This window comes from Bicyclus anynana, chromosome 17 (genome assembly GCF_947172395.1).
Source record: "Bicyclus anynana chromosome 17, ilBicAnyn1.1, whole genome shotgun sequence".
NCBI classification, from domain to species: domain Eukaryota; kingdom Metazoa; phylum Arthropoda; class Insecta; order Lepidoptera; family Nymphalidae; genus Bicyclus; species Bicyclus anynana.
In genome coordinates, this window is record NC_069099.1 from 7063344 (window position 1) to 7076647 (window position 13304).

General features: G+C 36.9%; 1 protein-coding gene across 9 annotated transcripts in view; it reads left to right on the plus strand.

Annotated features, from left to right (window-relative positions):
* Positions 1 to 13304, plus strand: part of LOC112054150 (DENN domain-containing protein Crag) — a 56569-nt gene that overhangs the window by 8258 nt on the left and 35007 nt on the right. For all 9 annotated transcript variants that reach the window (XM_052886602.1, XM_052886599.1, XM_052886605.1 and 6 more), the window contains 4 exons: positions 3687 to 3851; positions 9978 to 10217; positions 11003 to 11090; positions 12545 to 12704. In XM_052886602.1, the coding sequence (XP_052742562.1) occupies positions 3687 to 3851; positions 9978 to 10217; positions 11003 to 11090; positions 12545 to 12704 (653 nt within the window). The remainder of the gene's footprint in view (positions 1 to 3686; positions 3852 to 9977; positions 10218 to 11002; positions 11091 to 12544; positions 12705 to 13304) is intronic.

Below are 13304 nucleotides of genomic sequence, written 5' to 3' on the forward strand. Positions count from 1 at the left end.
ATGGTTTTTGATTGCTTATAAAATACCCAAATTCAAATTCGTTCGTTTATTTGAAACCTTCTTTATTTATTACTTTTATTATAAATAGGTAAAGTTTGTGAAATTGTACGGTGTAATCACTGGACTGGACTACTGAACCGATTTTGAAAATTCTTTTGCCATTAGAAAGCATAGGTCATTTTATTTTATCTCCGTATTCTCACGGGAACAGGAACTACGCGGGTTAAACAGCGCGGCGTCGGCGCGTATAATATTATAAACGAATTTGAATAAAGGCCATGTCTATTTTTTTATATAATTTTAAATTGTGCTCTCGGCAAAAAATTCAATTCAAACTCAATTTCAAAAATTTCTTTTCTCGACAATCGATTGAATTTCAATTGGAATTCGCTTAATTTACATAGATTTTACGTCAAGGACTTTAATTCAAGTTTATTTGTCTGTACAAGTAATGATTACCTACTATCGGCTAGGGAGGCGGTTCAAAAGTCTGAATGATATCATATTTTTCAATGATTATTTCTATTGATTGATCCACAGATATTAAGTGACATTGCTCTCTACGTAGCCTGGTAACTTTCAAAGGGTTAACCTAACTAGTATCTGACTATCTAGCTACGACCAACATCAAACAATTACTAGTTTTAGACGTTGTATGCGTACAAAAGAATTTGAACCTTAAAACAAATGTAATTAAGTACATAGATAATGAAAATCACTCACGATATTTTAAATTCTAAAACAATTTTTCCTAATCTGATGTTTTTGTTTCGATACTCGATAACTATCGAGTAATGTAAGAAGACTATTTTTGGTTTGTACTAAAGGTACTAAAACCAAAGCTTATCAATTTTTACTTACCTAAAAATGCGCTTAAATCGTCGTCGTTGTCATCAACCCATATTCGGCTCACTGCTGAGCTCGAGTCTCCTCTCAGAATGATAGGGGTAAGGCCAATAGCCCAACACACTGGCCCAATGCGGATTGGCAGACTTCACACACGCAGAGAATTAAGATAATTCTCTGGTATGCAGGTTTCCTCACGTTGTTTTCCTTCACCGATTGAGACGCGTGATATTTAATTTCTTAAAATGCACACAACTGAAAAGTTGGAGGTGGATGCCCCGGAACGGATTCGAACCCACACCCTCCGGAATCGGAGGTAGAGGTCATATCCAGTGGGCTATCACGGGCGCTTAAATGTCTTCTATAAAATAAAGGAAAACAAATAAACGGAAAGAAAGAGGTGTAGGAAAAAATGTGGTTATTTATAACCTTCGATCGAACTGCAAAGTCATTGAGGTAATTACGTACAAATCTCGATTTACATACAAAACCTTTGTAGGCTATTTGAATATACCTACCTATTCTATTAAAAGATGTAAACAATACACTGAAAAATTCCTCATTCGGTATGAAACCACTATAGTACTAGTACCACTATAAAACCAGATAAATTTTCGTGGACCCTTCCTTACGAATTATGAACCCCCATTTTTTGGAGATGCTGACGTAGGAATCTACCGTGGACCCTCGGGGAAATTTGGGACTCAATAGTACAGAGTATAGACTAACGGAGGCCGGCAACTTCGTTCGCGTGAAGTTCTGTTTTTAAAATGTTCTGCTCTAAAGTCCAATTTATCACTGTACCGAAATGCATCGAAATCGGATTAGCGGTTTAGCCGCGAAAAGATAACAGACAGTCTTTTGCATTTATTATTAGTATGTATTTATACCACACATTGAATAAGTAAATAATGGGCGTTTGTCATACGCTAGAAAATATTGTAAAATATTCTCTGCTACGCGCTAACTTGCTCGCCTTATAAGACTTCTATTTTAGTCTTTTAAATCCTATCAACTATGCGCAGGTAGGGTTTGCTTACACAAGCTGATGTCAGTGGTTGCAAACATTTGATTTAGTCAATTCTTTCATTTCCATTTTCCATTATGATTTATGTTTTAATAAAGAAGTGACCAAAGTCGAGAAAGGTACCTATGCTTAGATCGTATGGGCAGATAGAGAGGATGAATGATGAAAGGAGACTATTGAAAGGGATTTATTAGGCGGGAAGGGAAATGTTGGAAAGGGCGACCTTTCCTGACTCAAATCCAGGACATTCTCATTGAAGGCCAGGTCAGGAGTACCTACCATAAACCGACAAACTTGTATGAAAGGATTGATGACAGTGGAAGAAGTAAGGGAGATATGCAAGCATCTCAGTAAGCAGAAGTAGAGCCGTGATAGCCTGGCCTGGCCTCTTTACCATTGAGCCATTGGAGCTATATTGGGGGAGCATTAACAATGCCTTTATTTTGTGTTTCTACACCCCTACCCTAATGTGAACCGCAAACTATCCGGTTATACATTAAAATAACTGAGTACGCGAGGTCATCATAATTGGTTGCAGCAAATAAGAAAAAGCTTCTTATTCTTCTTTCTGGGTCTTTTGCGCACTTGGCCTTTATGGTGGCCTGCTTTGCTTTGCATTGGTGAGACTGCAGTCAGTCAAGCTCACTTTAGAGGCTTAGCAGGGCAAAGGAAATTAAGATTATGATTATGGTGATTCTGTTGCAGCGAGAATACTTTATCAACAATTTGGGTCAGCCGATCGACGACCAATGTTAATAAATAATAACGAAAGGTTGAAATCGGGTCATCAATTGGACCCTTATTGAGTGTTATAGCAGGGATTCATAATAATTGATTGAACCGTCATTTTATTTATTTGTCCCTGTAGTGTTTAAAATGTCACATTGAACAAAGCTTTCACATTGGATTCTTAAAAATATGCGTGGTATTTCATAGACGCAAGAATTCATTACCTGCGTGAATTATTACGAACAAACTATAGTGGAAAAGGATTTTTTTATTTTGTACGTATAGTGCATTATTATCAGTACTGGAACGCGCTTGTATGAATTTCTATACAAAGAATACTACGATCCGTCTGAGGCGATGCCTCCAATACGATGCGGATACGTAGACGCATACCATTAACGTCTCTGTAGGCACGGAGGTGTAAATCACCAATTTCCCAACTATGTGCTGAGAATTTAACTGAAAATTTCTTGGAAGAATGCAAAGCTCACTAAATATTCAATGACCCAACCCATGATTCGAACGCAGGACCTCGTGTTCTGAAGCCACATAGTCTAACCACTGAAACATTGAAGCAGGTACAACAACGTATAGTTCTTACCCTAGTTAAAAAACTTGTGCACGCCACTGTCTGCTAGTTATGATAAGAAAGCAGCGGCAAAGAGTCCACACAAGCCGATTCCCGGCGGGTTACCTTTTCAAAATCCATACATACATCATAGGTATACATTATTGTAATGTATGTATGTATGGAATTATGGATGTATGAGAAACCGAGGTTTGTATCAGTATGAATTTCCTTTTCTTTGGAAGGGTTATCTTTGTCTACATTCCACTCTTCGCCACTGTAAGATAGGGTCATAAAGAGCTTTATTATGTACAAACCGACGCCTCGCGGTTTTACTCGCTTAGTTCCCGTTCCCGTGAGAATACTGGGATAAATTATAGAATGTTGCTTTCTAGTGGTAAAAGAATTTTTAAAAATCGGTTTAATAGATCCAGAGATACCCCCTACAACACCACAAACTTTACCCTTTTAGATTAGCCCTAAAAATATTTAATGAAGTTTTTTTAATTGTTTCAGGTGTAATATTCCCTGGTTTAGGGGAAAGGGTGCCAGATGGGTACGAAGTAGTGGAGCTAACGCCGACCGGACTGCCCGCCAATTTGAACCATGGCTCGATGCGGTCACCAGAATGCTATCTGTGTATACGAAGGGGGAGGGATCGACCACCGCTAGTTGATATAGGTATTTACCTAAAATAATTTATTCGTGGTGATGGATACGACTAAACCAGACCCAGGGTAAAAAAACTGAACTGAGTATTAGATTTGAGCCCGAGCTGGAAATCGAACTCAGGACTGCTCTGTTTAGAACCATATTACCAGAGTGCCTAGTGGGAGTTTTCAATGTTTTCATACTGTGACGAATCGCGCCATCTAATGGCACTATTCTACAACTGTTTCTATTTTTTAGAAATTCGAGTTTACGTTTACGCGAACGTCACAGTATGAAAACATTGAAAACTCCCACTAGGCACTATGTTGGTAATCTCTCTAACGTAGTTACGTTAGGTCGTCAAATAATCGTATGGTACGGATAGAATAGCCTCTTTCAAGTAAGTCCGCTTCCATCAACTGCATCTCTTACAGTGGAATTCATAGATGTTCTAGGGGCACCCCCAGGGGATCATTCAGCCGGTGGGTGTCGAATTAAACCTCTATTTGTTTAAGGATTTGATTTGAAATTTTTTTATGTCAGGTGATAGGCTCGCACTTGACTAGCCTAATGGAAAGAAGTGATGATGTCAAAGTTGAAGCTCGCTACTGCTTTATTCACTCTTGCCTATAATGTATTGAAATTAATAAGTTATTTATGTTCCCTACAGCATTAAAAAAAAGTACTACTAAAATTATTCAATCAATCAACCCAACCCATATTCGGCTCACTGCTGAGCTCGAGTCTCCTCTCAGAATGAGAGGGGTAGGCCAATAATCCACCACGCTGGCCTAATGCGGATTGGCAGATTTGACATACGCAGATAATAGGGATGATGACTAGGTTTGAATATATTGATTTTTTTTTATGATACATTCGGGTCATTGTTAACTAATTTATATATAAAAAGCAAAGTTTGTCTGGATATTTGCAAAATAAATGAGATTATAAAATTTTAAAAAACTATTAAAAATCTTTTATCGTAATTAGATGAAAATTCATACAGTTTTAGCTTCCTTACATTAAATGTGACATTTTTCAATATATGAACTATAAACATAAACGCACAAATAACAAAGATATTAGTAATTTTGTTTGTACGCACATACAAATCTAACGATCATTACATTGCCTACGACGTCATTAGTTCGTGCCATTTTGTATGGGGCGTTTTTCAGGGATCCGCGGCAGCGCCGCAAATCTGACCCTTTAAATCCCTGTAGCTCCGAAAGTAATGATCGCAGATACCCTGTTCCTTCTACAAGATTGCTTTACTATAAGCGTACTCTTAATTTATATACAATTTATAAAACTGTCATCATCCCTATTAAGAAAATTCTCGGGTAGGTATGCATGTTTCCTCACGATGTTTTCCTTCACCGTTTGAGACACGGGATATTTAATTTCTTAAAATGCACACTACTGAAAAGTTGGAGGTGGGCTATCACGGCTTTATTTAATTAAAATTAATGATATTGACTAATTGATTTTTTTTTTATAATGTGGTTAACCAATTTAATGGTTGAAATATTTTGATTCCACACTATAATTTCCTTAATTTAACAAATAAAGACCAACCGCATTATGTTTATTACCTTTATCAGGATTCCTCCTACTCTCAATGACTTCATTGCATGACCCTGGTAAATACTTTAAAACATTCTATACGTAGAATGCATATACCTACCCGTCATATGTATTCTTTAGGGACACTAGGGTTATATTCTTTAAGGAAAATTAATTAAAAATGTCTAAGGAACATGTGTTCTAAAAATATGTAATAATAAAAAAAAACAACTGACTTAACTGAAAACACAAAACATGGTGACTAAACTAAAAAGCGAAAAATAATATCATACTAAGTTCTATGTATCATATTATGTTCTAACTGATGATCAGTTTGAAGGCGGTACTAAACCAGTGTTGTGACCGGCGGGTGTCCGCTAGTGGTAGATAAAATACTGGTCCAATGAGATATATCGATACATATACTGCCTGTTGTTATTGGGTAGATATTTCTTAAGTAAACAAACCAGAATCCTTACAGTGTCGCGTCGATATATTTTATCGGAGCGACAGGACTAAGGCGATTTGAGGCATGGGACATTCGATACTTATCGACGATTTCGCGTTTGTTATTGTAATATTTTGTTTTTTACAGAAATAAAAACAATCTTTACTGAATAACATATAGGTAATATTTTATTCTCGTATTTCCACATAACCAGGTACCACATGGGGCATATTATTATTTCAAAATCGTAGCAACACCTGCAGTAGGTTATCAATAGTCGGTACATTGAAAATTATTTGACGGCCTCCGTGGCGTAGTGGTATGCGCGGTAGATTTACAAGACGGAGGTCCTGGGTACGATCCCCGGCTGGGCCGATTGAGGTTTTCTTAATTGGTCCAGGTCTGGCTGGTGGGAGGCTTCGGCCGTGGCTAGTTACCACCCTACCGACAAGGACGTACCGCCAAGCGATTTAGCGTTCCGGTACGATGTCGTGTAGAAACAGATAAGGGTGTAGATTTTCATCCTCCTCCTAACAAGTTAGCCCGCTTCCATCTTAGATTGCATCATCACTTACCATCAGGTGAGATTGTAATCAAGGGCTAACTAGCAAAGAATAAAAAAAAAAAATACTAAAAGCCACGTTATTTGTGAGTGTCATAGGTATATTTTAACGGGAACTATGCAGGTGAAACCGCGTGGCGTCGGCTATTACAAAATTGCATTGATTTATTCAAAAATTAAGGCGACAGAATTAATGTTTTGTATCCATTTTTCCTCAGACACTGAATAACATATTAACATATTATATAATAAATATAAAAATGAATGGTCATTCCACGTCAAATCGACCAATAGTTGGACTCGACCCCTTTCGATTTGGATAAATTTTGGTCAGAAGTTTTCTTTTATCCTATAACGAAGTTCTGCCGAAGAAAAAAAATTTAAAAATTTTTTTTTCAAAAGTTATGCAAAATCCAAAATTTCACTATTTTCCATATTTTTTAAATTTATGTTTTAAAAATCTCAAAAACTATTGCAATTAAAAAAATCGCTTATGGTAAACTTCAAAGGGGATACTTGGGGCTATTAAAAAAAAAAAAATCCAAAAAAAAATTTTGAAAAATCTCCAATTTGTGATATTTTGAATTTTTGAAAATTGTCAAAATTGACCGTCGACAATAAATTTTTGGCTCAAATTTTTTTGTGTACTACCTTGTACCAATCTTAAAAGATCCTGAAATTTTTGGAACTGTGTTTTTTGTTTTTTCAAAAATATGAATTTTTGAAATTTGTTAAAAAAAATTTTTTTCTTAAATTTTTTTTTTTAATCAGTTTGGCGAATCGCGTAATTTTGATATTTTGAACAGTTGAAATTTCATTTAGTGGCATAATGATGAGAAAAAAAAACATTAATGATATTTGTTTATTATTGGTTATTAATTTATTTAATAGGGCTTTTTACGTGTAAGTTTACTTGACATTCTGTTACGAAAATTTTTTTTTCTTCAATTCTTCAGTTACTGTTGTTGCTCCTTTTCTTTTTCTTAACCTGAAAAATGTTAATATGATTTAAATCTTTAAATCCAAACTTAAAATAGATAAAGTACTAACATAGAAATTTCAGATTTTTACCTGCTTTTAATATCTGGAAATCCTTTCCTTCCTCAGATGAGGATGAGGTTTTTACTCTCATCACATCACTTGAAATGGGAATAGCGGCATGACAATTTCGGATTCCTTGTACTGGCAGAGCATTTTTAAATCTCTGGTTAAGTTTTTTTTGAGTACGCTGAATCTGCTCATTTGAAACAAAGTCACAATTGATTCCGTGAACATTTTCTTTTGCCCATTGGAATAGCTCATCAGGTGTTTGAATTTGGTCGTCAATTTTTCCTCATCATTATGCCACTAAGTGAAATTTCAACTGTTCAAAATATCAAAATTACGCGATTCGCCAAACTGATTAAAAAAAAAAAATTTAAGAAATTTTTTTTTTAACAAATTTGAAAAATTCATATTTTTGAAAAAACAAAAAACACAGTTCCAAAAATTTCAGGATCTTTTAAGATTGGTACAAGGTAGTACACAAAAAAATTTGAGCCAAAAATTTATTGTCGACGGTCTATTTTGACAATTTTCAAATATTCAAAATTTCACAAATTGGAGATTTTTCAAAATTTTTTTTTGGAATTTTTTTTTTTTAATAGCCCCAAGTATCCCCTTTGAAGTTTACCATAATCGATTTTTTTAATTGCAATAGTTTTCGAGATTTTTAAAACATAGATTTAAAAAATATGGAAAATAGTGAAATTTTGGATTTTGCATAACTTTTGAAAAAAAATTTTTTAATTTTTTTCTTCGGCAGAACTTCGTTATAGGATATAAGAAAACTTCTGACCAAAATTTATCCAAATCGAAAGGGGTCGAGTCCAACTATTGGTCGATTTGACGTGGAATGACCCAATTTATAATCCTTGGTCACGCGCCATCGCGCGTGAACGGCTAGACCGATTTTACTATTTTTTTTTTGTGTTTGTTATTGTCAGGAGAAGTTTCTTATGACAGATAGGGTAGGAGTGGGGCAGGGTAGGGGTTGGGGGTAAGGGTAGGGTAGGTGTAGGGTTAGGGTAGGGTAGAGGTAGTTGAAAGTGTACATCAAGTTTCACGCGGAAGAAGTGGCGGGCGTCCGCTAGTAATATATAAATGTACACCTACATAATATAAATCTTTTGGAAAAAACCTTGCCTTGTAGAGGGTTCTTTCTTTCAAGTAAGGGTATTGTAGACTCTCCTTATAAGGATGTGGAGCTTAGGATGCTACAAAATCACTGCATCCATGATCCGTATTTAGCTACTTACTCCACTGAGCACAATTTTGTGTTTACTTACTTCATATATTTATGTAGTATTATAGTGTTTACAATGTCTGAACACACAAGTCACAACTCGACATCGTAGACAATTTTTAGGTATTATTTGTTTAAATAACTTTCGTTGTTTACTATGCGACTTAATGAAATCAAGACAGTTTGAAACCTTTGTTTGCCTCAGTTTCAACGCGCTATTGACATATCTAAAAGTATAAAAATCTATGTATGTTCCTAACAAATTGTATTAATTTGTAACAAAACGTAATCTAAACGACTGTATCAACAAGGATGCCCTTGTCATTTCCACTTACTTGTGACGACATTTGAACGCCTGCACTCATTGGATTTTTATCTCCTAAACAGCTATTTGTATAAAAATAAATAAATGATGTAAACCTCAGTACGTTGACCTCAAATAATTTTACTTATACCAAAGGTGATTGTTGTGTGGCGATCTCATTGACCGTCTTTATTTACAATCATTGGAGATACGAACAAAATGTTTAGACCGAGTTTTATTCTATACTAGCGGACGCCCGCGACTTCGTCCGCTTGGAAATCAATGTAAACTTTCGAGCCCTATTTCGCCACTTAGGGGTTGAATTTTTATTTTTATTTTTTTTTGAATTATAGTTTTAGTATTTTTTTTATTATTTATGAACAATTTTTTAAAACCCTAACTTTAAAAATTGAGGACTTTCCATACAAACTTTCAACCCCTATTTCAGCCCTTCGTATTTTATTTTCACAATAAAAAGTATCCTATAATCTTCTTTATATTATGGTCTCAAACTGTGTAAAAGTTTCATTTTAATTAATTCAGTAGTTTCAGCGTGATGTTCGAATAACAAAAAACCGGACAAGTGCGAGTTCCGAATATGTATCTATCATGCTTTTGAAAACTGACCAGCTGGCCTGTTCACTATTTTGGTCTTTATTATCATTATCAACCTATTGAAGTGGACAACAAAGTGTACATACTATGATATACACCGTAAGCACCGGATGATATTTGTAATTTGTATCATATTATGTGGATGACATTTTGTCAAATGATTTGTTTTTTTTTATTTTGACGGGTTATAGAGTATTTATATAATTAGTGTGTTCTCCACTTCAATAGGTTGATAATGATATCATAGACCTAAATAGTGAATAGGCCAGCTGAAATTGTATCTAATTATGGCTGGTTTTAGAGTCACGCTGACCATCCAAAATATTTTTCCAAGTAGCCAATTGACGACTGCTTTTATTTTTTTTTCTTTTCCGCAGGTGTAATGTACGAAGGTAGAGAACGGTTAATGGCCGACGCTGAAATGGTCCTGTTGTCCGTTGGCGACCGGCTGGCCAACGTTAACAATTCCACCGCCAAGTCGTTCATAACGTACCGACGCGCGCATCCAACGGCGCCGTGCAACGCGTTGGTCGTGGTGGACGTGTGCGTCATCATCACGTGCAAGGGGGAAACGCCGCCGCATGCCTTTTGTATGATCGGGAAGAATTTAAATAAAGGTAATTATATCTCTTCAGTATGGTAGTTCGAAGAGCCGATAGACGTGGTAGTCCGAATGTGCAGAAATGGCGACTCCGCACCGGTAAGTGCAGTGTTAGTACTCGATCCTCGATCCTCCACTAGTTCGATTGAGGACATCAAACAGATTGCAGGGAGCCAGAGTAAGGAGGATTCTGGAGGTCGAGACTGTTGTCTTTGGAAGTGTATACAAGAGGCCTATGTCCAGCAGAGGACGTCCATCGGCTGATAATAATGACCATGATGACTTGGCGTATTGTTGCAAGGTCCTCGAGTACGGGTGATATGAACATTCATTATTTATATTATTATAAAAAGGAGGAATTTATTGCAACGGTGATGGTATAATTAAGAGGGTATATGATGACTTGAGTTCAGTTCTTTGTTAGGCAGCGTGATCATCGCAACACTGTTACTCTCGTTAGTGAGTTTGTGCAATTATGTTTTGTGTTGTAATTATTAATAATGTTTTGTATTTATCATAAAGTGAGCATGGACAACATTTCGGGCAGGGGAGGTAGTGTTAATGCATTCTAAAGGGATCCCTTAAACCTACACCCTCTTCACAAGTCCTGGGACCTGCTCGAGGTGTTTCCTCTACCACAAAATGATGGTACAGTCACTGTTGCTGCTACCCGCCATAGTAGGTCACGCACTACATCGTCGCTATAGTCTTAGTCACTCCTACCAGTCTTTCCGAAAATTCAGAACTTTTTTCTAATCCATTGATCAGTAACAAGGTACAATGAGCTATTTTATCTTACAGGGTTAATAGGCAGCAACGTGTTCCTATGCTACAAAAAGTCAATGAATCGCCCGCCGTTAATAGCTTACAAACCTGAAGTGCTGTTTAGGTGAGTTAACTTTTGAGTCGAAGCCTAAAGCCAAACTTGATGTTTATGGAAAGTTTCTTGATAGAAAGAAAATAAGTACATCGAAATTCAAAACCCAATTCACTAATCAAGCCCAATATCATAAGGCAGTTATAACTGTTACAGTATACGTAATGTAATGTGGTGCTAGCATTAGAATGAATCATTGAAAAAGAATGGAGAGTGCTGTTATATTTAAACTGAACGCTAATTGAAATAACTTTCACAAAGTGAGTCGGTAATTAACGCCCGGCGGCGCTAAAAGGCTATGTTTAATGAACTTTGGCCGGCCTCTGGGGGCTAGAGCAATATTTAACTGCATTAAACTGCACGTTTCTATGAACCACGCAGAGCTTTTAGCGCGGCTTCATTTATATTAGTGAACCGTAGTTTTTATCGTAATCGCGCTGGTTTATTTTATTTTTATTCTCATTTTGTATTTGTCACGCTTTTAAGACTTAAACAAATAAATAAAAGTAGTTAATCCAAGACGTGATAGTCCAGTAGATATGATCTCTGTCTTCGATTCGGAAGGCGCAGGTTCGAATGCGGTCCGGTGCATGCACCTCCAACTTTTCAGTTATTTCCATTTTAAGAAATTAAATAGCACGTGTCTCAAGCGGTGAAGGAACAACATTTTTTTTTTTTTCCTGTCTGAGTAGGTGCCGATAGCTCCCTGCGGAACCACTACGGCGTCACCGGGGGGGGGGAACAACATCATGAGGAAACCTGCATACCTAAAAATTTTCTGAATTCTCTGTGTGTGAAGACTGCCAATCCGCATTGGGCTAGCGTGGTGGACTTAAGGCCTAACCCGCGTTGTTCCCGTAAGGATTAGCCAGAGACTGCAATACTTCAGCTTGTCTACTTTGATTCTTCCATTTTGATCAATCCTATCATAAAAGTTCATCGTCTTAGGGTTCTCTTGGCCAGGCCTTTAATGACAATGTACTAGATTTGGTCCAAGAGCTTCCCCTTTTAACATTTCCGTTCTCGATCCCCTTTTAATGTTTTCCTTTCAATCATCCTCTCTTTGTGCCCAAAACACGTAAGCCTTTCTTTATATTAGTCACTACATCCTCTTTTATACCACAACTTTCTCCTGTTACATTATTACTTACTTCGTCATTCAGTGATCTTCATTCATACTCCTAATCACTCTCATACACTGCATTTATTTTTTATATGGTTTTTTGCTATACCCAACATTCACTACAAATTAAAATGGGGTACCTCCAAACTTTCAGTTATGTGCATTTTAAGAAATGAAATATCACATGCTTCAAACAGTGAAGGAATAACATCATGAGGAAACGTGCATGTCTTGAAAATTTTCCTAATTCTTTTTGTGTGTGAAGTCTTCCAATGAAAGTCGTGCTAAACAGTAAGCCGAATATGGGTTGATAATGATATTGGACAACTGTGTTCTGCCTCAGGTATCCATCAACAGAGCGTCGCAGTCTGGCGTTCCCCACGTCAGTGCCTCTGTTCTGTCTGCCCATGGGCGCCACGCTCGAGGTGTGGCCCAACAACGCTGCGTCGCCAAAACCCGTGTTCTCTACGTTCGTCCTCACCGTCGCTGATGCTACGGATAAAGTTAGTATATACATCAAGAGCAGTGATATCCCAGTGGATATGACCTCTGCCTCCGATTCCGGAGGGTGTGGGCTCGAATCCGGTTCAGGGCATGCACCTCCAACTTTTCAGTTGTGTGCATTTTAAAAAATTTAATATCACGTGTCTCAATCGGTGAAGGAAAACATCGTGAGGGAACCTGCATACCAGAGAATTATATTCATTCTCTGCGTGTGTGAAGTCTGCCAATCCGCATTGGGCCAGCGTGGTGGACTATTGGCCTAACCCCCCCTCTCATTCTGAGAGGAGACTCGAGCTCAGCAGTGAGCCGAATATGGGTTGATGACGAATACATCAACAATCTTCGACCATTAATAACAGGACCTGCCTCGATAACCGTTACCCCTTTGGCAAAGATCAAAAATCAATGATCTAACGTGTTTATAAAAACTGTTGCTATAGAATCGATGTTTCATTGTTGTAATCGTTTTCGTCGTGTAAAGAGCTCCCTAAAATGCCAGTTTGTGTAGTTTAGTAAAAGATGGAGTAACGTTTCATTTGTAAGAATTTCTACCTTAATTTTATCAAATTTGTAATAAAAACAATATCTAAAAAGAGTCG